The 23,874-nt window shown below is 33.6% G+C and overlaps 1 protein-coding gene across 5 annotated transcripts in view; it reads right to left on the bottom strand.

Annotated features, from left to right (window-relative positions):
* Virma (vir like m6A methyltransferase associated) overlaps positions 1–23,874 on the bottom strand; it is a 63,569-nt gene that overhangs the window by 26,048 nt on the left and 13,647 nt on the right. For 3 of the 5 annotated variants that reach the window (XM_005328659.4, XM_013360108.4, XM_040293854.2), the window contains exons 3-12: positions 21,163–21,249; positions 19,584–19,632; positions 17,542–17,710; positions 14,127–14,249; positions 12,891–13,163; positions 9,868–11,008; positions 6,823–7,311; positions 5,372–5,526; positions 3,205–3,287; positions 3–96 (exon numbers count right to left, since the gene is read on the bottom strand). In XM_005328659.4, coding sequence (XP_005328716.1) covers positions 3–96; positions 3,205–3,287; positions 5,372–5,526; positions 6,823–7,311; positions 9,868–11,008; positions 12,891–13,163; positions 14,127–14,249; positions 17,542–17,710; positions 19,584–19,632; positions 21,163–21,249 — 2,663 coding nt within the window. The remainder of the gene's footprint in view (positions 1–2; positions 97–3,204; positions 3,288–5,371; positions 5,527–6,822; positions 7,312–9,867; positions 11,009–12,890; positions 13,164–14,126; positions 14,250–17,541; positions 17,711–19,583; positions 19,633–21,162; positions 21,250–23,874) is intronic. The other 2 variants (XM_040293853.2, XM_078016907.1) reach the window with 2 other exon arrangements.

Raw genomic sequence — 23,874 nt, 5'->3', positions numbered from 1 at the left:
ACCTTCAACAGGAGGTGGTGGGCATGCTACATTACAGAGAACACGTAAAGCAGTAGTAAGGCCAACTCCTTCTGCAGTCATCAAGTTATCAATATTCTTTAAAAATAAAAATGAACAGTGTTTAATTTCTTCATACCCATAAAATAAGAGAAAATTTCAGAATGGCATTAGTTAAAAATATGAGTTTCCAGTGGTAGAGTGCGTGCTTAACAAGTACAAGGCCCTGGTTTGATTTCCCAGCACAAAAGAACAGAACACCAGAAAAAGGGGTTGGGGGGAAAAAAACAGCTTTTAAGTTAAATACACAGGATATTTTACATTTTATATATTAAAACACAAGGCTCTCAAACTAAAGAAATTTATCAAAGTTCTTTTATCTGGCATATGTTGTAATACATTAGTATTACATAAATAAAAAGAACTGTAATGTACAAATATGTTTACACTACTTAAACAAAGCAAATACACAGAAATGTATGAGATGCCCTGTATTAAGAGTTTAAAATAGGTTCTTTCTGGATACCCATTTTATACATCTCTCCCCAAAAAGCAATGGCAATATATTTTAAAAGCCCTTGGCTAGGGTTGTAGCTCAGTAGCAGAATGCTTACCTAGTGTGTGTGAGGTACTGGGTTCTCAGCACTGTATATAAATAAAGGTCCATTGACAACTAAAAAACTATTAAAAAAAAAAAAAAAAAAAAAAAAGCTCTACCAGTACTAAACCCCTTTCAAAAATGGAGAAAGCAACATTGAATGTTTCTGAATTACATAGCATAGCCTGGTTAGAGGAAAAAGAAATACAGTTGTTCAAGTCTTCAGCTCCTGCCTATGCTATTTCCTGACAACAAATAGTTAGACTTGTTTCTGTAACTTTCATAGACTAGCATTAAAAATGATTTAGAAAATGTGAAAAAAATAACATTCAAAATGTTAACATTCAACATAAAAAGTCTCAGAATATAAACAAAAAATTTTAAAATTCCTTTCTCATGTTTCCCACTTTAGATAATGTTTTCCTCTAATCTTTCTCTTACAGCTCTACAAAATTATATAAGGCAACAGGGAGCCATACAGTGAAGTTTCAGTCTTGGATCTACTGCTTTGTTTTCGTTGTTTATTTTTTCTTATTACAAGGGATTAAACCCAGCAGTACTTAACCACTGAGCCACATCCCCCAGCCTTTTTGATTTTTTATTTTGAGATAGGGTCTCCCTAAGTTGCTCAGGGCTTTGCTAAATTGCTGAGGCTAGCTTTGAACTTGTGATTCTCATGCCTCAGCCTCCAGAGTCCTGGAATTGTAGGTGTGAGCCATCACACCCAGTTTGGATCTAGTGTTTTCAGAATTTGGGATAAGAATTATGTAGGATAACAGCAATTAATAGGATAAGAATTTACATAAAACTCAAAACTTTTAATTATAACATATAATACAAATTTCTAAAACTAAATTTATTACTAGTTAAATACTTTTACTAAAGCTATTTAATATTTATTGGACATCCTGTTAATTCACTCTGCCATGCACAAGTACTTCGATTGCATGACCATCTAAATTTATAGGACATTAATTATATTTCTGCTAAATAAAAAACAGCACAATTAAAAACTGTATATGTCATTTGAAGCAAGAGTTAAGAACATAAAAAGACCTATGATGGCACCACAGGATTTAAAAGTATTCTTAGGAAAGAGTGAAAAGAAAAGAGTAGAGATATAATATGAAACAGATAAATAAGACTGTGCTCTTAGGTCAGAATGGAAACAAACTGGATGATATATATAATATCTATTAATTGCTATTATCCTAAGTTGTTCTAAAAATAGTAGATCCAAACTGGGATTGTGTGCTTGTGTTTAAATATATATATTTCTGGGGCTGGGGATGTGGCTCAAGCGGTAGCGTGCTCGCCTGGCACGCGTGCGGCCCGGGTTCGATCCTCAGCACCACATACCAACAAAGATGTTGTGTCCGCCGAGAACTAAAAAATAAATATTAAAAATTCTCTCTCTCTCTCTCTCTCTCCCCTCTCTCACTCTTTCTTAAAAATAAATAAATAAATATATATATATTTTATGTACACATATATATATTCACACACATATCTCATGTGTATATAGAGACTTAATTAATACACTGCAATTCCAAGACCAAAATGATTTACACATATCCTCCCCCCCGACACACACCACATCTGCTAAATGAAAAAGGAGATAACTCAAAGTCCATATTGCCTATCAGCTTAAAATTATTATGTATCTTTTAGTGCTTTTATCCTTCCTTCCTATGTTACACATTGATTAACTAAGGAGCCAAGAAAAAAAGAAAAAAAAAATCCAAGACTAAGAATGCCATGAATATTACATTATGAATTATTTTTAAATTACATTATTATAGATTTTAAGAATTCAGCTTTTATGAATTATTTTAATTACAGACATGACTATCCCAAATTAGCAACAGAAATAGTACCCACTGCACTGAACCTGGCCTATCAGTTTCCACCTAAGTATTTTATTTTAATTTATTCTAATTAGTTATACACAACAGCAGAATGTATTTCAACTCATTGTACACAAATGGAGCACAACGTTTCATTTCTCTGGTTGTACTCTGGTTGTACTCGATACAGAGTCACACCATTCAAACAATCATACATGTACATAGGGTAATAATGTCTGTCTCATTCCACCATCTTTCCCCTGCCCTACCCCTTCTATCTCCTCACTCCCCACTGCTCAAATCCAAAGTTCCTTCACTCTCCCCTTGCCTTACCCCCATTATGGATTAGCATCCACTTATCAGAGAAGATATTCGGCCTTTGGTTTTTTGGGATTTCCACCTAACTATTTTGAATGAAATTCTTTTTCAGTAATTAAAGTTTAACTGAAATAGTTAATATGCTACATTACCACAGCATTTAACACTTTAGTAAATGTTATCAAAATGGCAAGTGGTATCTCCCAATTCATACGAAAAATTAGGACAAAACCTGGTAGCAGAAAGCAATATAGTACACAGGGTTATGTGCATGAGTATTAATGTACCCACACAATTATCTATAACATATACCAATTTACCTACAAAATCGAATAAATCAATGAAGAATACAATTTCTATATTACCTACACAAGTGATTTAATGCTTTATTACTACATATTATCACAAAATTCCAGAAAATCAAAACACAAAAGTTTTACTTACCTGTTTAACATATTCAATTAGGTTTGGGATGCAGTTAATTTCAAATCTAAGGTTTTTCAGAGGTTCAAGCCACTTGCCAAGTTCTTAAAAACAAAAAGAATAATCTATATTTTTTAAAAATAAAAGACTATTTCATAACAAAGGAAGTAAGGTATTTTTCCCCAAGGAAAAACATTATCAGAACTGAATTGATTTCAATATCTAAATTGCATATGGGAATAAATTTGTGTCTAATTGTTTAAACAGCTTTAAAATTAAATAAAAATATAGCCCTACTATATATTGGTTCAAAAAGAAGTAGCTGACTACTCTTAGTTTGTTTTCTGAAGACTTAAATGTAAATGCTTCAACAGTCTACCTAATTAAAATGAATAGTTTGCAATTTACAACATTAAAAAAGATTTATAAAACTGCTTCTAAATTAATAACAATACAGGTGTATTTACCTACCCTTGCTACTGCCAAAAACATATAAACAAAATATATTTATTTCCCATAGGATCAACCCCATGAGAAGATATTTTGTTGAGCACCTCCTCCCTCAACACAGAATTTTAATGTTGTCAATTTCTTAATTTGCCTTTAAAAAATTAATCACTATCACCACAAAATAACGGCAACAAACTCTGATTATCAAACACAAGTGAAATATGCCATTTACAGCAACCAAACTAAAAACTCTCCAAGAAGTTAAACCTTAATACCTATACCCTATATCCAAAAATATTTTTAGGAAAAGCATTCTAGTATAAAAAGTGATATACCAGTTTCAAACTGATTATATACATGATTAAAGGAAAATAGTGTCACATCTCTCTTTGGATCTATACTCCTTCAACTATGCACCACTTAAATATTTTGCCCATGCATTTTAAAATTAAGTTTTATATACAGAATATATAGCTCAAATAAAAGATATAAAGAATAAAATACTAAAAAAATATATCCATGTACCCATCACCAAGAAAATAACATCAATAAAGGTATTGTATGCCTTCTTTTATAAGAGCACACTTCAGGAAAAAATAATCTACTTCACTATGGGAAGTTGAGTTGATACCCAAGTTTTAACTGGAGATATCTCACATAAGATTTAGGATTAAAAATAAAAGAAGACCTGGGCGCAGTGGTGCTTGACTGTAATCCCAGCAGCTGGGAGGCTGACAGGAGGATCCAAGTTCAAAGCCAGCTTCAGCAAAAGCAAGGCACTAAGCAACTCAGTGAGACCCTGTCTCTAAATAAAATACAAAATAGGGCTGGGGATGTGGCTAAGTGGTTGAGTGCCCTCGAGTTCAATCCCAGGTACCAAAAAAATTAAAAATAAGAGGCTACATGCCATTTTACAGCATTTTTACAATATTTACTCAATGTTATCAAAATTTCTACTTGATAATGTCTAGAAAGCCATGAAACAAAAAAATAATTTAAAAATTGTGATTAGCTAACTGACATGTTTTTAAGACTGCCCACATAAGGTTTGCAAAATCTTCACTCAATACACATTGGTATACTTTAAAAAAAAGTTCATATTCATTATTCTTCATTTTTGAGGATAACATAAATAAGTTAAGTCATAAGTAGATTACTTTTTTTTTTTTTTTTGTGGTGCTGGGGATTGAACCAGCATGTGAGGGCTTGTACATGTAAGGCAAGCACTCTACCAACTGAGCTATATCCCCAGCTCAACAAGTAGACTTTAAGTTATATTTAGAACAGTGTTTTACTTAGAAATAAATATATATAAGAAAATATATGCACAGGCAAAGCTATACCAAAAACTAAACTTTTGAGTTCTTTTTTAACCTATCTTTTGTTGTGTGTGTTACTGGGGATCGAACCCAGGGCCTCACACGTGCTAGGCAAGCACTCTACCACTGAGTCACATCCACAGACCTTAAGCTATCTTTTCTATTTTGATTAGAAACTTTAACCAACCAACAACTTTAATAACTTTTGAGAAAAAGGCACTATTAAACCTTTTCATAATCGAACCTTCAGTTTTATAAAGATTGTTCTATAAACCATCTTCACAAAAGGTCATTTCAAGAAGTTAAAAACAATATTTCTATGTGTATTATCAAAACACGATAAAGCATTAATTTATAGATATTCTAAGGTTTTTCCCTTTAAGTATTATAAATGCTTAAAATAACTTCAGGTACCATACCTTGCAATTTAGCATTATTTTCATCTGCTTTACAAAGCTTCAAGAGAGATGCTGCATGTTGTTCTAGCATCTGAACATCACTGGAAGACTGAACCACCACCAAAATAAGTATGCATGCATAATTATAAGCTACTGACTTCTTAGACTTGGAATCACTGAAACAAAATAACGTTTTTAAGTATGGGACACAAAAACAATTTTTTAGGAATAAATTTTAAACATTATTTTCTATTTGGGTTTAAAGAGACTAAGGAAATTTACAATGAAACATAACTAACTTCTTAAAGATAAGAAATCATATTTTACAGTTCACATCCAGTTAAACACTACTTAACAATACAGTCGTCCCTCAGTATCCATGTAGTACTGGTTCCAGGACCCCCTGTGGATACCAAAATCCGTGGAGATAAAAGTCCCTTATGTAAAATGGCTTAGTATTTCCATATAATCTACACATATCCTCCCATATAATGTAAATCATTTCTAGATTACTTATAAAACTTAATACAAAGTAAAGGTCATGTAAATAGTTATTATACTATATTGTTTAGGAAATAATGACAAGAAAATAAAAGCCCATGCATATTCAATATAGACACAATTATATTTCCTGAATATTTTCAATTCAAGGTTGGTCAAATCCCCAGAAGCAGAACACACAGATAAGGAGGGCCGACTGTATATAAAAATAAAAGCAAACAAATTACAGTGGAAAGTAAAGTACTCCTAAGACATAAAAACAGAATAATAATGAAATATTAACAAGTATATTTCATTAACAATGAAATATTAGGACTATACTTCATTGATCCCCTTTAAATTCTTTGTCCAATCTGAAAAAACAGAAACAAATGTGATCACCTGACATTATCACTCAGTCTTCCATTACAAAACCATTAAGACATAGCTAGGCATAGAAGCCACTGTGGTTTGCCTGTAACAGGCTCCAAAGAAGAGTTGTCACTCAAGAAGTCACCAAGTCCACATTGTGAAGGCAGTTATCAAGATGTTACTGCACTGGAAGAGGGCATGTCTCTCTTCTCATGCACTACAAACTCTCTGCCCTAGTGGGCAGTCTCTTTAAAATCATTCATTCTCAATTCCCCCACCTAATCAAAGCAATTCTGAAACCAGAGCACTACAAATGACTTAGAAGGCAAGATCGAAAGACAACAAGAGTGCTCACTAGGTATCCCTGGGATCCCCCTCTGCACATATCAACAGTGTTACTACAATTACAATCTTTGTCATGACCATAGAGCAAATAAAAGACACTATCAGAAGGTCCATTGCTTTGGAGCCACATATTATAGATATATTTCTGTCATTCTTAATTAACAAGGTATGCATTATGTCAAAAAAATAATTTTTCATTCAAAGAAACACATTTTTCAAAGAAACTAGCCCATTAATGATCTAACTGAAAATTTAAGGAGTAAGTAGAAAATTACCCCAAAGCTTCTTTGGAATAGTACTCCATTAGAGTAATGAGACTTTGGAGATTTTTCTCAAGACTGAAAACGTGGCCAACAGCTGATCTTCCCACAGGATTAAAAGTAATCAAATAAAGATTGTGAAGGGTTCCCAAGAGATCTGAATGGTCAGTTTCTTCACTGGCTGTACAACGTTGAAAATGGCTGAAGAGTTCTGTTATACATTGCAACGTCTGAGTTGAGTCCTGTAGCCACAAAGCAAATGCATCATCAACACCATCAGACTGGAGACCTTCCTCTTCATCTTGATCATAAAGGTGACACAGAGCTCGGATTAACAAATTTGTTGCTTCATATTCTGACATAAAAAAAAGAAGACCCTTTTGTGACTGTGCAAGAAATTTTAAAACATCTTTTGTAGCTTGTAGCACACCAGGGTGGGCACTTGTTACTGGAATTGACAGAAGCAAGGTAACCAACTCCAAGAAGTGATGACTGTGAAGATACCTGTGGAAAAGTTAATGGATACATTGTCAAATAAATGCAAAACATTCTTCATTTATTCAACATTCACAAAACAGGGCAAGAGTAAAAAAATTTAATGGCTTTAATTCCTTATCCTCAGAAATATGCTGCTTTAACTAAAAACCACAAAAATAATGATAATGTAATTATCAAGTCTTCTCTCAATTGGGCCAAAAAAAAAAAATTAAAGTTTTCTTTAATTTTCCTTCCTTTAGGAGGAAGCCTAGTACACACTCAGTGAATCTTCAATAAATAAATCTGGAAGAGTTTTTTTCTCCAGTGTTAACCTTCACTCTAAATTCTAGACCTTCTTTTTGAACCACCAATCAAATGTACATTTTTCACCATGGTCCTACTCTATCTGAAGTGTATCAATATGTGAACTAGTGTACACAGGGAAAAGATACCACATGTAATGTAGAAATATAGTAAACATATTTACCAGAGACCTAAGTATCTCTAGGGGGAAAAAACCTTTCAAATCACCATTTTTAGCATTTGAATATTTAATACTAACATATATAGATAGCACTCTTATCAAATCGAAGTATATATAATTTTAGGGGGAAAGTCTGAAATTTACCCAATACTCAAAAACAGACAAATGCCACTGACAATTTCTTTTGAGCATCAGGTTCCTTATCTGTATGAATTTCCTTCCTTACTTATAGGCCCTACAGGCTTAAACTCTTCTAAAATCAACCTTTTCAAAATAAAACTTAAAAATGATTTTAAAACATTTTTTAAAGGCATTTTTTCCCAAAAATTAAAAAATGGGGGGGGGATCTACAATGTAACTATATTTGCATTCTCAAAAGGCTTCCTTTCTCCTCTCTAAAATTAAACGCCCATATCTGTACTCTTTGACTTTTCCTCCTACCAAAACTTGCATTAGCAATTAACATCTCCTACTCCTGTATCAAATTATATCTCCCTCTTTCCTAACTTTAAATGTCACTCTTCTCAGTCTACAAATATGTTCTCCAACTCCTAAAAAACTACAAATCTTCCTTGTTGACCCCAGAATCCCTTTCTGGCTGCTGTCTCTCATTTCTTTTTTTTTTTTTTTTTTTTAGAGAGAGAGAATTTTTAATATTTATTTTTTAGTTCTCGGCGGACACAACATCTTTGTTGGTATGTGGTGCTGAGGATCGAACCCGGGCCGCACGCATGCCAGGCGAGTGCGCTACCGCTTGAGCCACATCCCAGCCCATGTCTCTCATTTCTTAACTTTCCCTCTTAGCCAAGGTCCTCAAAACAGTAACCTAGACTGCTTTCACATCCTCAGTTCACAGTGACTCTTCACACTTCCTCTCCCACTACTACATTAAGCTGATTTTGCCCAAGTTCCAATTGCAATCTATATTGTAATATTTATTACATGATTTCCTGTCCTTATTTTCTGAAATCCTCCACTGAATTTGACACAACATACACTTCACTGTTTCCCAAAACTACGTTCTTCCTCAGTTTTCAAGGCAACATTATTTCCTAGTTCTCATTTTACCTTTTTATTCCTTCTACATATCCTCCCTAAACTCCTACCCTGCATACTACTGCTCCCCAAGGTTGCATCACTGACCTTCTCCCACTATTCAGTCTGTGGGCTAACAATACTCAGTCTTAAGTATTCACTTTGGGCCTCTCTACCTTTCTTTCTCACAGCTTTCTCTAAAGCCAATAAGTTTAAAAATACCTCCTTTCCTGTCTTTTCTCTTCTCCCTTACCTTATTTTTCTCAAACATTTGTTTCCTAGGATAACCTCTCAAACAAAGAACCTGCATCCAAGACTTTGACACAACTTATGCTTTGAGGGAACTCAAAAGGACAAGCTCTTACAGCTTGAGCTAAACCCAGGAATGGATAGGTACAGATTTCAAAGTGGACAGGGATCCCTTTCCTGGTAGTGAACTTTGTCCCAAATCAAGACAATAACTAATCCCAGAAATAATAAAGTATAATAAAAATGCCATTTTTATGTTGGTTAGAAATTTATTTATAAGCAAAATGCCAAAAAAGTAAGCCTCAAAAGTTAAAACAAAAAACCCATTGTTAGAGGCTGGTGCTAACAATGGTAAAATTGTATCAACTAGAGGTAAGTAGAAAGGTACATGGCACAAACAGTTATAGAACCCTGAAGATGTCTTCAACCAGGACTAAAAAATTAAGTTAGCAAAATAAAATTTTAACTTTAATTAGAATATAATATAAGTGTATTAGAGTAATAGGGAACAAAGGGTTTCACAGAAAAGGTCTCTCCTTCCTACATTATGTCTTTCTAGCATCTTCCCAGAAGCAACTCAGTAGTTCCTCATTTATTTTTCTCACAGACGTGCTTATACAATATCACTGTTAATTATGTACTATCTTTCACTTATGTTCCTAAGTCTGCTTTAAGTACTAACACAACATATTTCAGTTCAGTATTGAATATCTACTTTGATACACATACCTACAAAAAGATATTCTAAAAATTGCTACATAAAATTGCCTTCAATGATTTGTCAAATGTATTTCCCCAAAACAATTATATCTCACCTAAAGAGAACAGGGTATGGATCATCTCTCTCTGGAGGTCCAGTAATCCGTGCCATCGTTGGGAAAGACTTAACAGGAGGTTGGATCATTGTATGAGGTGCCGTTTCCATTAGATGAAAAACTTCTTCTAGGAGGTTAATTAGCTTTTCTATTTCCCCTTCGCTTATATTTGAGGATTCCAAAAGATCCATGTCCATAGAAGTTTCTACCTCATTTTCATATTCTGGGTTTGTTCTCTCAAGTCCAGCATCTGTGTCATGATCAGTTTCACTGTGGTTAGGAACAGATGAAGTCTTCTCTGCTAAATGGTCACCAAGTCTTTTAATCTCTGACAAGATTTCATAGAAATGGCATTTTTGAAGAATAGCCGAACCAGCAGTGACAACCCGCACAGTCTGATCTAAAAGTATAAGCTCTAGAAGTTTCTGATAGCCACTTTTTTCATTCTGCCTACCTCTTAAAAAAACTTCCATTCCTTCTGTCATACTAATGACACTGTCCAAAGCTTTAAAAGCATTTAACTTAAGAGAAGATGAAACATGATCAGCAAAGAGGAGCTCAAATAACACACTGATCACTCCAGCTTGCAGCAGTCCCGTGACTCCTTGAGCCCCACATTCTGCTAGTGAGGACACTAATTTAGTCCCAGCTTTCAGCTGCCGGACATTTAAGGCAATGGGTTGGCGAAAGGCTACTTGTAAATTTAAAGCTTGCATTGTCCAGTCTACCAACTGACCAAGGCAGTCTTGTTTTGTGTTTTTCAATTGCAAATAGCTTAATCCTTTTATTATCAAACTTGGAATTTCTTCTAAAGCTGTTACCCATTTTGCACCTCTGTCTTCCCGATACAAATCTAACAGTTCAGTTAACTTAACTGAGGCTTCTATTGCCCCAGAGTTTTCTTTATCTGGGCCTTGATCCTTCATTCTACTGATTTCAATTTCAAAAGTAGTCTTGTATGGACAGCTGAAGTATAACAGCGGTACTAACTCCCTGTCGTATGGATCATATGTCATAGGAGGAACAGAAGCTAAGTCTTCAGCAGTGTACTCAACATCAAAGTTTGGATACTTAAATGTTTCACGTTCCAAGTCAGCAATTCCATCTTCATCACTGGAAATTTGTTCATAACCATCATCACCTGAAAATTAGTTTACATAATATGTAAGTATCACATCTTTGCTGTTTAATGCATAAATTTTGGCAGATCAAAAAAAGTTTATAGTATGGCAAACAATAAGAATTCATAATTTGCTGAACAAAACCAAATTCTGCACCCACTCTTAACAACTGCCAAATTTCATAATTTCTAGTAGGATAAAGCAAACTCCCCTATTATAAATGTTCAGTTTTAAAATAAACTCTGTAACAGATAACTTTGCATCACAGAAATAAAATTAGAGGGGCTGGGGTTATGGCTCAGTGGTAGCATACTTGCCTAGCATGCATGAAGCACTGGGTTCAATCCTCAGCACCACATAAAAATAAAGACAATAAAGTCCATCAACAATAAAAAAAAATTTTAAAAATAAAATAAAAAATAAAATTAGAAATACCTCAGGAGAGAAAAAATTAAGCTTGCCTTCTTGAGAGATTACTTTAAGATGAAAAAAAGCAAACAGTACACAAACGTTATTAAAGATAAATACATTTAATACCATAATCATAAGGTTAAATTAAATGTTTTCAGAAAAATATTAGTTTTTTATATTTCATCTTCCTGAATGTTTACTTTTCTATATTTGTCTGTCACACAGTTTGCTAGGTCTATGTCATATTGTTATGGAAAATTTATTCATTTAAAATATTCAGCTTTGCCAAAATAAAGCTTTCTTATCATGGCAAGTACAGCTTTTTCCTCTAAGTCAAATAAAACAAAACTAAAAACAGAAAACTTGTTGGTTTTAATTTCTAACACTACTATTCCCTGGCTATGGTAAATGGAAATGAGCAATAATGGCTCAAGAAAGAAAACATTTCCAGAGAATTTCTCCTGCCAACTTTGGCATTCCTTTGCTTAAAACCTTATTAATACATGCTATCTGAAAAGATAAAGGCCTATTAGGGGTCTTGCTCTAAGAATAAGCCAAATATCTCATATTAAAAATTAACTAGCCTCATTCTTTCACCTCCTCTGCAAAATTGTTCAGATTAAGAAAAGTACTGGTTGAAATTTATTTGCCAGTAAATGTAAAAATATTATTTGATAATCAGGGAATGAGGGAAACTAAGAAAAGCATCACTCAATAATCAAATTACATGAGTATTTTGTAAAAAGGTCTATGATTCTGAAATGACCCTCACCCTTATTATTGTAAGAAAAAGTCACAGCAGATTATCTGTCATTTTGCACAACTGTATTAACATTACATATAACATTTACAGGACAAATTAAGAGTCAATTAACTCAAATATCTCTCATTTTTGGCTTTCAAAGGAAAAATAAAACCTAACTAAAGAACTGAATCATTTTGCCATATGTCCTTGAGTAACTAAAATCTCAATTACACCTAAATTTAATTCACCCCTAAATTTCAATTCACCCCTCAATTCATCCCTACATTTCTAAAAATAACGTAGTGTTTTGTTAAAATGTCTATGTGCCAAACATCTTTAAGAATTCCATCCAGTTTACAACACCACTGCTTACTCTGAAAGCAGCTGTCAAATCCTAACTATCATGTATTTACTACATGACACTGTTTCCCTGGCCAGAGCTGATGGCATCAAGGGGCAACTCATATCATAGCAAGCCAAACAGAATCTCTTTGCCAGGAAACTGGAAATGTGACTGACAAAGGTAAGCAGTTTAGGCTGGTTAAACAGAGATTAAAGCTGTCAACAGTTAATTGACAGAGAATAAAGTAGACATAAAAATGATGAAAATTTCATTTATAGTTCTATCTTGGGGCTTAGATACCTAACATTTGGGTTTCTTGAAACCCACATATCTTTGCTATAAATCTTCATGCACTACTTAAAAAGACATATAGTTTCAAGTACATAAAATCAAAAAGTCCCACCTTCACCTTCTTCATCCTCTTCACCTTCTTCTTCTTCATCTTCTTCTTCCTCCTCAGGGATACTATCTACTGTATGTCGATCATCCTCATCCTCATCCTCTTCTTCCTCTACATCCACATCATCTTCATCATCTTCTCCTTCTTCTTGTTGTTCCTCTTCTACTTCTCCTTCATCAGAATATTGACCTTCCTGAGGAACAGAATTTCGATCAGGAGAAATGGGCTCAAAGTAATCTTCTCTATGGGGAGCATCCTCTTCCTTGTCACCAGATACTGGAAAAAAAAATAAAAGATTTAAGACAGATTAATAGTTTAAATAACATGAGGCACTGGATACCACAACTACTCAATGACATTTGGGATGATTTAGTTCAAAAAAATCCTTTTTCAAAAAGTAGAAGAATTGGGTTGGGGTTGTGACTCAGTGGTAGAGCACTCACCTAACATGCACAAGGCACTGAGTTCAATCCTCAGCACCACATAAATATAAAATAAAGATATTGTATCCACATAAATTTTTTTTAAAAGTGGCAGAATTACTTGCTTTTAAAAGATATTAAGAGTCTGGGGAAAGTGGTTGGCTCAGGGTTTGACAGAGGGAAGACAAATAAATACCGTATTAATAAGAAAAAAAAGAGTATACATTGTGCCGGCATGGTGGCACACACCTATAATCCCAGCAACTCAAGAGGCCAAAATAAGAGGATCATAATAAGTTCAAGGCCAGCCTCAGCAACTTAGTGAGACCCTGTCTCAAAATAAAAAATCAAAAGGGCCAGGTGTGTGGCTTAGTAGTTAAGTACCGGTGGGTTCAATCTCCAGTATTTGGTGGGGGATGGGGTATGACGACACATTGTACAATATCATAAAGTGAGAATTAATAAAGTTTACTATTTTATATTCATATGCTAATCCTTTTCTTTTTATCCTTTAGGTAACTTTATAGATTTTTATCTCTTCTGATACACACTATTTATTTTTAATTGGTACTTATCTGTACATACATTACAGCACATTATCACTTTATTTTCAAAGGAATACTGGTATAGCTTCAAATGAATTAACTTTTTTGTTTTTTTTTTTTAACAAGTTCATATGCCAACAGAAAAACATAATACTGAGCAGGATGAAAGAAAGGGAGAGAATAATCAAGGTCAGCATATAATTTCTTTCCTTTAATTATAAAGCATTAGTTAACTCTAAATGGAGACTTCTTAGCACTGATTTTATTCATACCTGGCAAAGGCATAGGATCATCTTCATCATCATCAGGTGGAGGAGGTCCTGGAGGAGTTCTTGGTCCCCTTGGCTGTGGTCTTGGAGGGCTTCCATTAAACTGATCTTCTTTCTCACCTTCAGCTAAGGTTTTATTGGATAGAGAAAGACACCTTCAAATTATTAAAGTATAGTGAAATGAAAGCATGAAAAATGTTTTTCATCATTCATATTTTTCCTCTTCAGAATTTATTGATATTAACTTTTTCTTCATGCAATCTTAACAAGAATTTTGCTAATTTATATTGGTAATATTAGAATTTCCAACTTCCCATATTCCAAAATATAATACATATGCTCTTGGGCATAATCCCAGAAAAATGAATAACTATAGTTATAACTACTATTTTAATGCAGGAAAATGTACACAAATGTTGAACTTCATTTGTAATAGCTGAAAATTAGAATCTACTCTCAAATGTCCTTAAATGGTGAAAAGTTAAATAAACTGTGGTATGGGCTGGAGTATTGATCAGTAATAAAGCATGTGCTTAGGGCAAAACCTAGGTTCAAACCCCAGCACCCTAAAAAAAAACAAAAACAAAAATAAAACCAAAAAAAACTGAAGAATAAAATAAAAAAAATTTTTAAAAAAATGAAAAAGGGAGAGGACAAAAAAAACTACTATATCCATACTATGTAACACTAATCAGTTGAAAAAATAGAACAAACTATCAATATCAATATGTGCAATCAAGTGGACAATTCTTAAGGAAATTATGCTGAATAGAGTTAATCTTAGGGCTCTGGGTATAGCTCAGTGAGCATGTGCTCAGCATAAGCAAAGCCCTAAATTCAACCCCCAATACTGAAAAAAAAAAAAATTCAACTCAAAAAGATACTGAATGATCCCATTTATGGAACATTTGTGACTATAATTACAGATATGAAAAATAGATCAGTTGTTGCCAAAGTTTAAAAATGGGAAGATGGGCTCAACCATTAAAGAGCCGTCACAAGGACATCTTATGATGATGGTAAAGGAGTGTTTTGATTCTGGTGGTGATCATACAAAGCTTGCTACCTGACATAAAATTGCAGAGCGGGGGACACACAAACACAATCTAAATGATAAAGTCTGAATAAGCTCTACAGGTTGCAGCAATGCCAATTTTCTAGTTTTGATAGTATACTATGATTATAAAAGGTGTTAACATTAGGTGAGGCTAAAGAGTATACAGGAGTTCCCATACATTTCTTTGCAACCTCCTATGAGTCTATAATTATTTCAATGTAAAAAATTTAAAACATATATATATATATATATATATATACACACATATATATATATACATACATATATATATATATATAGTTAGATGGGAGAAAAAAGTTCTAGCATTCTATTGTATAGTACCACAGATGATGATAATGTACTAAATATACTTTTTAAAACTAGAAGGATTTTGAATTTTCTCATCTTAAAAAAGTGATAAGCATTTGATAGAATGTTTGAACATTCAAACATCACATAATACAAACATGTATCAAAACATCTCACACTACCTCATATATACAATTTGTATGCATCAATTTTTAAAAATTAAAAAATTTGAATTGAAAATTTTCCAGGTGCAGTAGTGCACACCTGTAATCCCAGCAACTTGGGAGGCTAAGGCAGGAAGATCACAAAGTCAAGGCCAGCCTCACTCAGCAACTTAGCAAGACCCTCAGCAACTCAAAATAAAAAATAAAAAGGACTGGGATATAGCTCGATGATAAAGCACAGTACCAAAAAATAAAAATAAAATAGGTTTTAAAATAAAATATATGAGCTTATGTATTACATTTTTAAAATGTCAGTAAATAATAAAATTTTAGAGTTGCCACTATATATATAAGACACTATGGTAAGGCTTTTATTTTTTTTTTTTAGTGCATTTTTACTTTCTTTTTTTTTTATTGTTGGTTGTTCAAAACATTACATAGTTCTTGATATAGCATATTTCACACTTTGATTCAAGTGGGTTATGAACTCCCATTTTTACCCCGTATACAGATTGCAGAAATGGTAAAGCTTTTAAAGACTTAATTATAAGTGAACATATTTTCTGTCCAGAAGGAGTTCACAATCTGGTAAAAAAAAAAAAAAAAAAAAAAAAAAGAGGAGCATAGAAGAGTAAAGGATTAAAAGAAAAAGTAGAGGGGAAGACAGGAGGAAAGGGGGGGATTCATGAACTGAAATCAATTTCCATGCATGTATGAGATTGTTGGGATGAACCCAACTACTACATATAACCATAAAGCTCTGATTTAAAAAAACTAAGAATGAAAGAAAGAAAAGAAAAAGATTAACTGTGCATAGCAGGTAAGATATAAGAGATATAAAAAGTACAATGTGCGACCACCATGAGAGATAAACAGCTCACACCACACTATTACATCAGCATAAAGACAAAGACTATTTTAATTGAGCTTATAAAACACTAATTTTAAAGCAAAAAATTTTCCCATGGCCTCAATTATAATTTCAAAATGTATTCCTGAATTTCATTTCAACTCCATATAGCAATTAATATCAAAGTAAGCAGAAAAGACACTGTGATACATGAGTCCTGCTGCCTAACTAAAGTATACTGAAGTTCTTATTTTTCTTTCCAGTTAATGATTCTTAAAAAGGAGAGAAATCTGCGTTAGTTATTAAGATTAATCTATTCAAACAAACTTATACTGTACTCCTGAAAAAAATTCCATTAATGTAAGGATTTCAGGAATACACAGCAAATTTCCTAACTATTCTTTAATTCTTGTAGAGGTAGTTTTGTTGGAAAAAAAAAGAAAAAGAAAAGAAGAGTTACTAGATTGCACTATCACTGACATTTTAAATGGAACATCCTTCCAACAACTTTAAAAGCTTATAAGTAGGGCTGGGGATGTGGCTCAAGCAGTAGTGCGCTCGCCTGGCATGCGTGCAGCCCGGGTTCGATCCTCAGCACCACATACCAACAAAGATGTTGTGTCTGCCGAGAACTAAAAAAATAAATAAATATTAAAAATTCTCTCTCTCTCTCTCTCTCTCCTCACCCACTCTCTGTTTAAAAAAAAAAAAAAAAAAGCTTATAAGTAGAGAAAAAAAATAAGAACTTTAAGGGCTACAACTGTAGCTCAGTGACAGAGCACTTGCCTAGCATGTGTAAGGCACTGGGTTCAATTTTTAGCACCACATAAAAATAAACAAATCAAATAAAGACATGCTGTCCATCTAAAACTACACTTTGACATTAAAATAAATTCTTACAGTAAAGAACAGGAGATGGGCATCTTGCCAAGTCTTAGGCAAGGATCAAGGCACTTCTGTCTTGATCAAGACACTCTTTGAATTAGCTTTTCTTACTGTAACAGACATGTTCAATGGCAAGTGAATTTAAATTCTCACCATGTTTTGGATTCCTTTTCAAACTTGGCTGTGGCTGGGGTGGTGGTGGAGGTGGAGGTGGAGGTGGAGGTGAGTCTCTGTCATGACTTATCACTCTATCCACTGATCCATATATTGCCAGAGTCAGACAATTATACCAGCCCCTTAACACCAGACCATCAGTATTCACCTGATTGAGGGGATAGGAGAAATAATTCAAATTGATGTTTTAATATGCCAGAAGTAAACTGAAATCAAATTACTTTATGGTTCAACTAAAGACCCTATAATATGCTAAAGATGCAAAATTTCATATTAGCAAAATTCACCCAGAGGCAATGTTTATGTAGCACTCTAGGTTTTCTATATCTAAACCTATCCTAAGACTATACATCTCCAGTCCTATACATTTTGTTAGACGTATTCAAAAGTATAACCAGACTTTCAACAAAGAGCAATGAAAATGAAATTAAGTGGGAATTATTGCTAACTAACAAACTAAACCAATAGCTACAGGTGCCACAGAGATACATTTTTTTTTTGTGCTTAATCTCAAAAATAAAGTCCATGCAAATGTACAGCATTCTTCTTAAATGCCCAAATTATATCCAGAGGTATATTGTATGTGCCCACATTGTACTTAAAAAGTATGGCTATCCAGAGACATTAAACAAATTGTTTTTAAAAAGAAAATTTCTCCTAAGATCAGACTTTACCAATGCCATTAACTTTTCAATCTTTCCTTATAAAACAAAATTAGCAACTTTGCTTTTTAGAGCTTATCTACATTGACTGCTAGATGATCACAGTAAATATTAGAGGTGGTCAAAACTAACATTATCATTTTATTTTAACAAATGAAAATCAGAGTGTTGAAAGAATCTTCATTAGAAATCAAAACCCCTCACTGGGCACAGTGGCGCACACTTGTAATCCCAGCAGCTCAGGAGGCTAAGGCAGGAAGATCACAAGTTCAAAGCCAGTCTCAGCAACTTAGCAAGGCCCTAAGCAACTCAGCAAGCCCCTGTCTCAAAATGAAATATAAAAAGGGTTGGGGATGTGGTTTACAGTGGGTTCTATCCCTGGTGCCAAAAAAAGAAACCAAAACTCTTGGCTTATGAATTCTCTTTCAACCCCACCATAATGGGTAAAGTGAAGTAATAAGTATCACTGAAGCCCCTTCTGAAGGCAAATAATGAAGAAAAAAATTATTATTCTCCTTAGTAAATTGTATAGAAAACTGGGGAAAGGCTCAAAGACTGTACCCAGGGACTGATAGCAACTCTAAACAGAAATCCCATTTAAAAGAAGATAAACACATAAGGAAAATAATTTTTAATCTAAACGTAATTTTTAATCTACCCATTCCCCCAAAATCAAACAGTAAGTTGAGGAGTCCCTTAGTAAATCACTATTATTTTTGCATTTAACTTCCATTAGATGCTTCTAGAATGGCATTTGGCATATAAAGAAACAAGACGTACTTCTAGTACATAAGGAAGAAAAACGAAGAATGTATTTTTTAAAAAAGACCTTATTTAAGGTTCAATATGTCTATTAACTTATCTGTTTGTATCTACTGAACCTGCCCATCTAAATAAAAGAAAAGGCAACTAAAAATATATTAAAAAACTAAAAATATATTAAAAAAGGAGGAGGGTTGGGGTTGTGGCTCAGTGGTAGAGCCCTTGCCTCGCATGTGAGAGGCACTGGGTTCAATCCTCAGCACCACAAAAATAAATAGTTGTGCCTAACTACAACTAAAAAATAAATATTAAAAAAAAGAAGAAGAAGAAGAAAAAAAGGCACAAATGCAGGCCTCTTCAGACTCAAATATAAAATTAAGGGGAGAAAGACTCTTAGACTCTTTAGGTAGAGAAGGACATTGTAATGTTTTTGCTCCATTTTAAAACAACTTCAGAATACAAAAGGACACAGACAAGAAATGACATTGTACAGCACTAGAACCAAATTCTGTATCACTGATTTATTTCAATCAAAAACTGTGAATGAAAATGAGAACAAACAGCAGTAACAAGGTGAAAACTGACTTCCACAATTACCTTTGAATTGGGTCTAAAGATGATAGATGTATTCTCATCATATTCCAGGCTGCCAAAAGAGTAGAAATAAATATACAGGTTCAAATACTGAACATCACAGACCATAAAGAAATCTTTCCAAATTTGACTATCTGAATATAATCAAATAATATATTTTTGTTTGGATTCAATAAATCACAAAATTTATTTGCTGCCCCAAAAACTTCATCAAGAAAAAGTATAAATCATATTTCCATGGACTGGTTTAATTGACTTTGGGTATTTTTACAAGTACTCAGGTGACTGTAACGTACAGCTAGAGTAGATAACTACTCCATTACAGTCTTTTAAAAAAACATCTACTAGGAAGAAAAATTTTAATCACTCTAGGGCTGGGGGCAGTTCAGTGTAGAATGCACGCTTAACATACATAAAGCCAACAGTTCAATTTCCAGAACCAAAAAGACAGCAAACAATCTTTTTTTTATCAATTAAGTACTGACATAAAAACATCCTACTTTATGAAAAAATAGCTATTTAGATTATCATGATTTCCTGTTGTTTAAAAATAGGTCAGGCAGGGGCTGGAATTGTGGTTCAACACCACATCAAAAAAAAAGTAAATAAATGAAATACAGATATAGTGTCCATCTACAACTAAATATATAAATAAATATTATAAATATATATATATATATATTTTTTTAAATAGGTCAGACAGAGAATAGATAGGTGGTAGGGTGCTTGCCTAACATGCAAAATGACCTAGGTTCAATCTCCAGTAATACGATAAAAAAAAAGAATCGAGGAAAAAAAGGTTAAATTATCAACTTCATAATAAATGAAAAGGAGCAGTTAAAAAAAAATGAGGTGGAAGAAGCTTCCAATTCCAGAAAGGAAAAGAAAATTTTCCATTTTTAAACTGCCTTAATTTTTTTTTTTACTTTATTGATCTTTAAAAGTGAGTTCTAAATAAACCCACTCAATGATCAATTTGATTGCAGACATGTTAACAACCATTGCTAATAATATCTAGCATGTATTAAATAATCCCAAAAGTCTCATTTCCCAAAATGTTACTACAGAATTTCAAATTGTGCAGTAGTGTGACATAAAAGACGCCCTCAAAATAATAGCTCTCATTTGCCATTTAATTTCTTTAAAGCAATCTTTCTGGGCTGGGATTGTTGCTCATTGGTAGAGTGCTTGCCTAGCAATGTGTGAGGTACTGGGTTCGATTCTCAGCACTGCATATAAATAAACAAAATAAAGTCCATTGACAACTAAAAAAAAAAAATTTTTTTAACAGCAATCTTTCCCAAATTAGATGACTAACAAATCATGATATTAGCATGCATATAAGAAATGCATGTACAAGTAAAAAGTAAACAAAAGGTGGCTAATGTTTCACACATATAAAATTTTATTCTGTCAACATCTTCTTAGAAATTTGACATTTCCTTTGTATTATCAATCAATAAAAATTAATCCTAGAATGCAGGTCTACCACCAGAAAAGGGCTTTTATCCCATCTAAAGAATGAAAACATTTTGCTTATTAACTCGTGAATTCCTGATGAAATTACCTAGCAGGTACATACCTTCCCAACCTATCAAAAACTGGGGCACTTGGTTTGCTTACATTGTTGAAGAATAAGTCTAACTGAAATGTGTGCGGAGATGTCTCCCTGTGAATGAAAAAAAGGTACAAATATCAGCCTTTCTAACAATTAGTTCTATATTAAAATAAAAATACATCAAGTATAAAGTTAAGAGCAACCCTAGAATTAGGACATAATATCCTAAGGTTTAAGTAACAAAAGTACACAGTTAACTATGGTATTTAATGAAATCTATTCATATTCAATTCAAGTAACCAACTGTTCACTTTATTATTAAAAATAGTCCGGGTATAGTGGCGTATACCTGTAATCCCAGTGACCTGGCAAGAGGACTACAAATTCAAGGCTAGCCTTAGGAACTTAACAAGACCCTGTCTCAATGCTGCTCAATGGTAAAGTGCCACTGGGTTTAATCCCAATAAATAAAGAAATATTAAAGATAAAATTTTAATCATCAAAATCCAGATTATTTGAATCATTTTTCATTTGCTACTTGGTAATTACCTTAAATATTTCAAGTTTTAATGTGTTTAAAGATAATTATTGTGACATCTAGTGTTCTGTTTATCAGCAAAAAGAATTATAAAGCCTAAATTAAAATTTGTATAGTAACAATTTTCCAATTTTGAGTTTTCTCTTTTTTGGTAGATTTTATAGTTAAGATTAAATCCTCTTTAATTTGTATTAAACTAAAATCTTCTTATACTTAATGTAAATGATACTATATCATAGCACCCTTGACTGAAATTCCTTAGGCTCAACTAAAATTTTGATTTTAAACATCACATGCTTTATTGTTCATTTGCATAAAAAAGTACTACAAAAATGATTCCTTCATGAACTTCTGATAGAAGTACAAACAGGTACAATCATTCTGAAAGGCAATGTGGCAATAAAATTCAGAAATGTGAAAAAAAATTCTTATCATTTGACATAATCTAGAATATTTCTATGAAAATACTGATATCAATGAAAGACTTTTTTCAAAAGCATGTTAACATGCTATTACCTATAATTTCAAAACTAAAAATCATCTAATGGCCCCATTATCAAAGGACTGTCAAATCAATTATAGTATAGTCATTCATTATAGACGATGCAGCTATTATAAATCATATATTCAAATAATACTTAACACTATAAAAGTACTCATATACTATAAAACAAAAATACAAAAAAGAATAGAGTCAAAGTAACAGCATACATTTACTTTACTTGAATTCAACCACTATGTGTCTAGCGACTCTACTGTCTTCCTCCTATATTTCCTCTTTATACTAGACCATGGCCTCCAATGTCTTAAGAAAAAACTTTTGAGCTCCCAAAGGCTCAGGTCTTAGGCATTGAAAAACAATGTAAAGAATCAAATATGGAAGACGGTTGTGATGGCACAGGCCTATAATCCTAGCTACGTTGGAAACCTGAGGCAGGAGAATCACAAGTTGCAGACCAGCCAGCCTTAGAAACTTAACAAGACTCTGTCTCAAGACTCTGGGAGTATAGCTCAGTAGTAGGGTAGGGTTTAATCCCCAATACCAAAAAAAAAAAAAAACAAGAGAACACTTGGAATGTAGCCTTTGAGTTACCTCTTTAAAAGACCCCTGTTCTGCTGCTGATAAAGATATAGTATATATAGCCTTTGGGACAGGAGTCCCTGTGTTCTTCTTTGCTAGCAAAGCAATAAACCTTCTTTTTCTTTTTTCTCAAAACCATGTCCTCATTATTGGATTGGCATCAGAGACAAGGACTGAGCTTTCAGGAACACTATTAAGGTCAAAATGTATTCCATAGTATGGCTAGACCATGAAATGGCATCTAGCCACAGCTAACTACTAGCAGACATGTAACTGTGGTGTAAACACCAGAAGGCAGTGTGGTTAGAAACCAGCAGTGGTAGATGTGGGTAAGAAGTCCACTTGGATGTGCCGTCATGCATAGGACAGAAAGATGAAGATGCCACATAGTTGGCACAGGCATAAAGGTGTCAATGTATCTGCCCTAGGTAAGAATCCAGGCTATGAGCCAGGAGAAAAGAGCTGGCCTACCAGGACTCATGCTCAGTAGTTTCTCTCTACATATTAAGATCAGTCCCTCTCTTAGGACTGGTGCCTCTTCCCAAAAAGTGACGATTTAGTCATTAATATAATTTCTCATCTACCAAACTGGCAAAGATAAATGACATTTATAATTGGTTAAGACAGAGTAAAATGGACTCCCCCATTGGAATACAACTTGGCAACATCTCTAAGGATTAAAAACAAAGACACTTAACCCAGAATATCAGTCCCAAGAATCTCTACCATAAAAGTGTGCTGGAGCACACAGGATTTATGCAAAAGACTCCTGGAAGAAGCAGGGTTGGCTATCAATTCTGCCTTTCCACTGCTCTCACCTCACATGGCAGCCCTGCAGATTTGAATATCAGCCTGGGCCAGCCATAGAGACCCACACCAAAACACAGGAGGATTGGCACATGGGTTTCCCACTTGGGCAGCCTTCAGCCCTGAATTTGTCCTACACAAATGATACCTGTTATTTAAAATAATGTCAAATTAGTCACCTAGCCATGTTCCCTACTCCTGGAAAAGGACCTTCCTTTCTATTTCCTGGTGATAAACCAGGAGAAATGTTCTACAATGTTCTTATAACAGTAGTCTACTTTATTCTTTGAATATAGCCCTTGCTGCTCTG

The sequence above is a fragment of the Ictidomys tridecemlineatus genome, chromosome 7, assembly GCF_052094955.1.
Source record: "Ictidomys tridecemlineatus isolate mIctTri1 chromosome 7, mIctTri1.hap1, whole genome shotgun sequence".
Classification (NCBI taxonomy): Eukaryota; Metazoa; Chordata; class Mammalia; order Rodentia; family Sciuridae; genus Ictidomys; species Ictidomys tridecemlineatus.
This window is presented reverse-complemented; position numbering and strand designations above follow the sequence as displayed.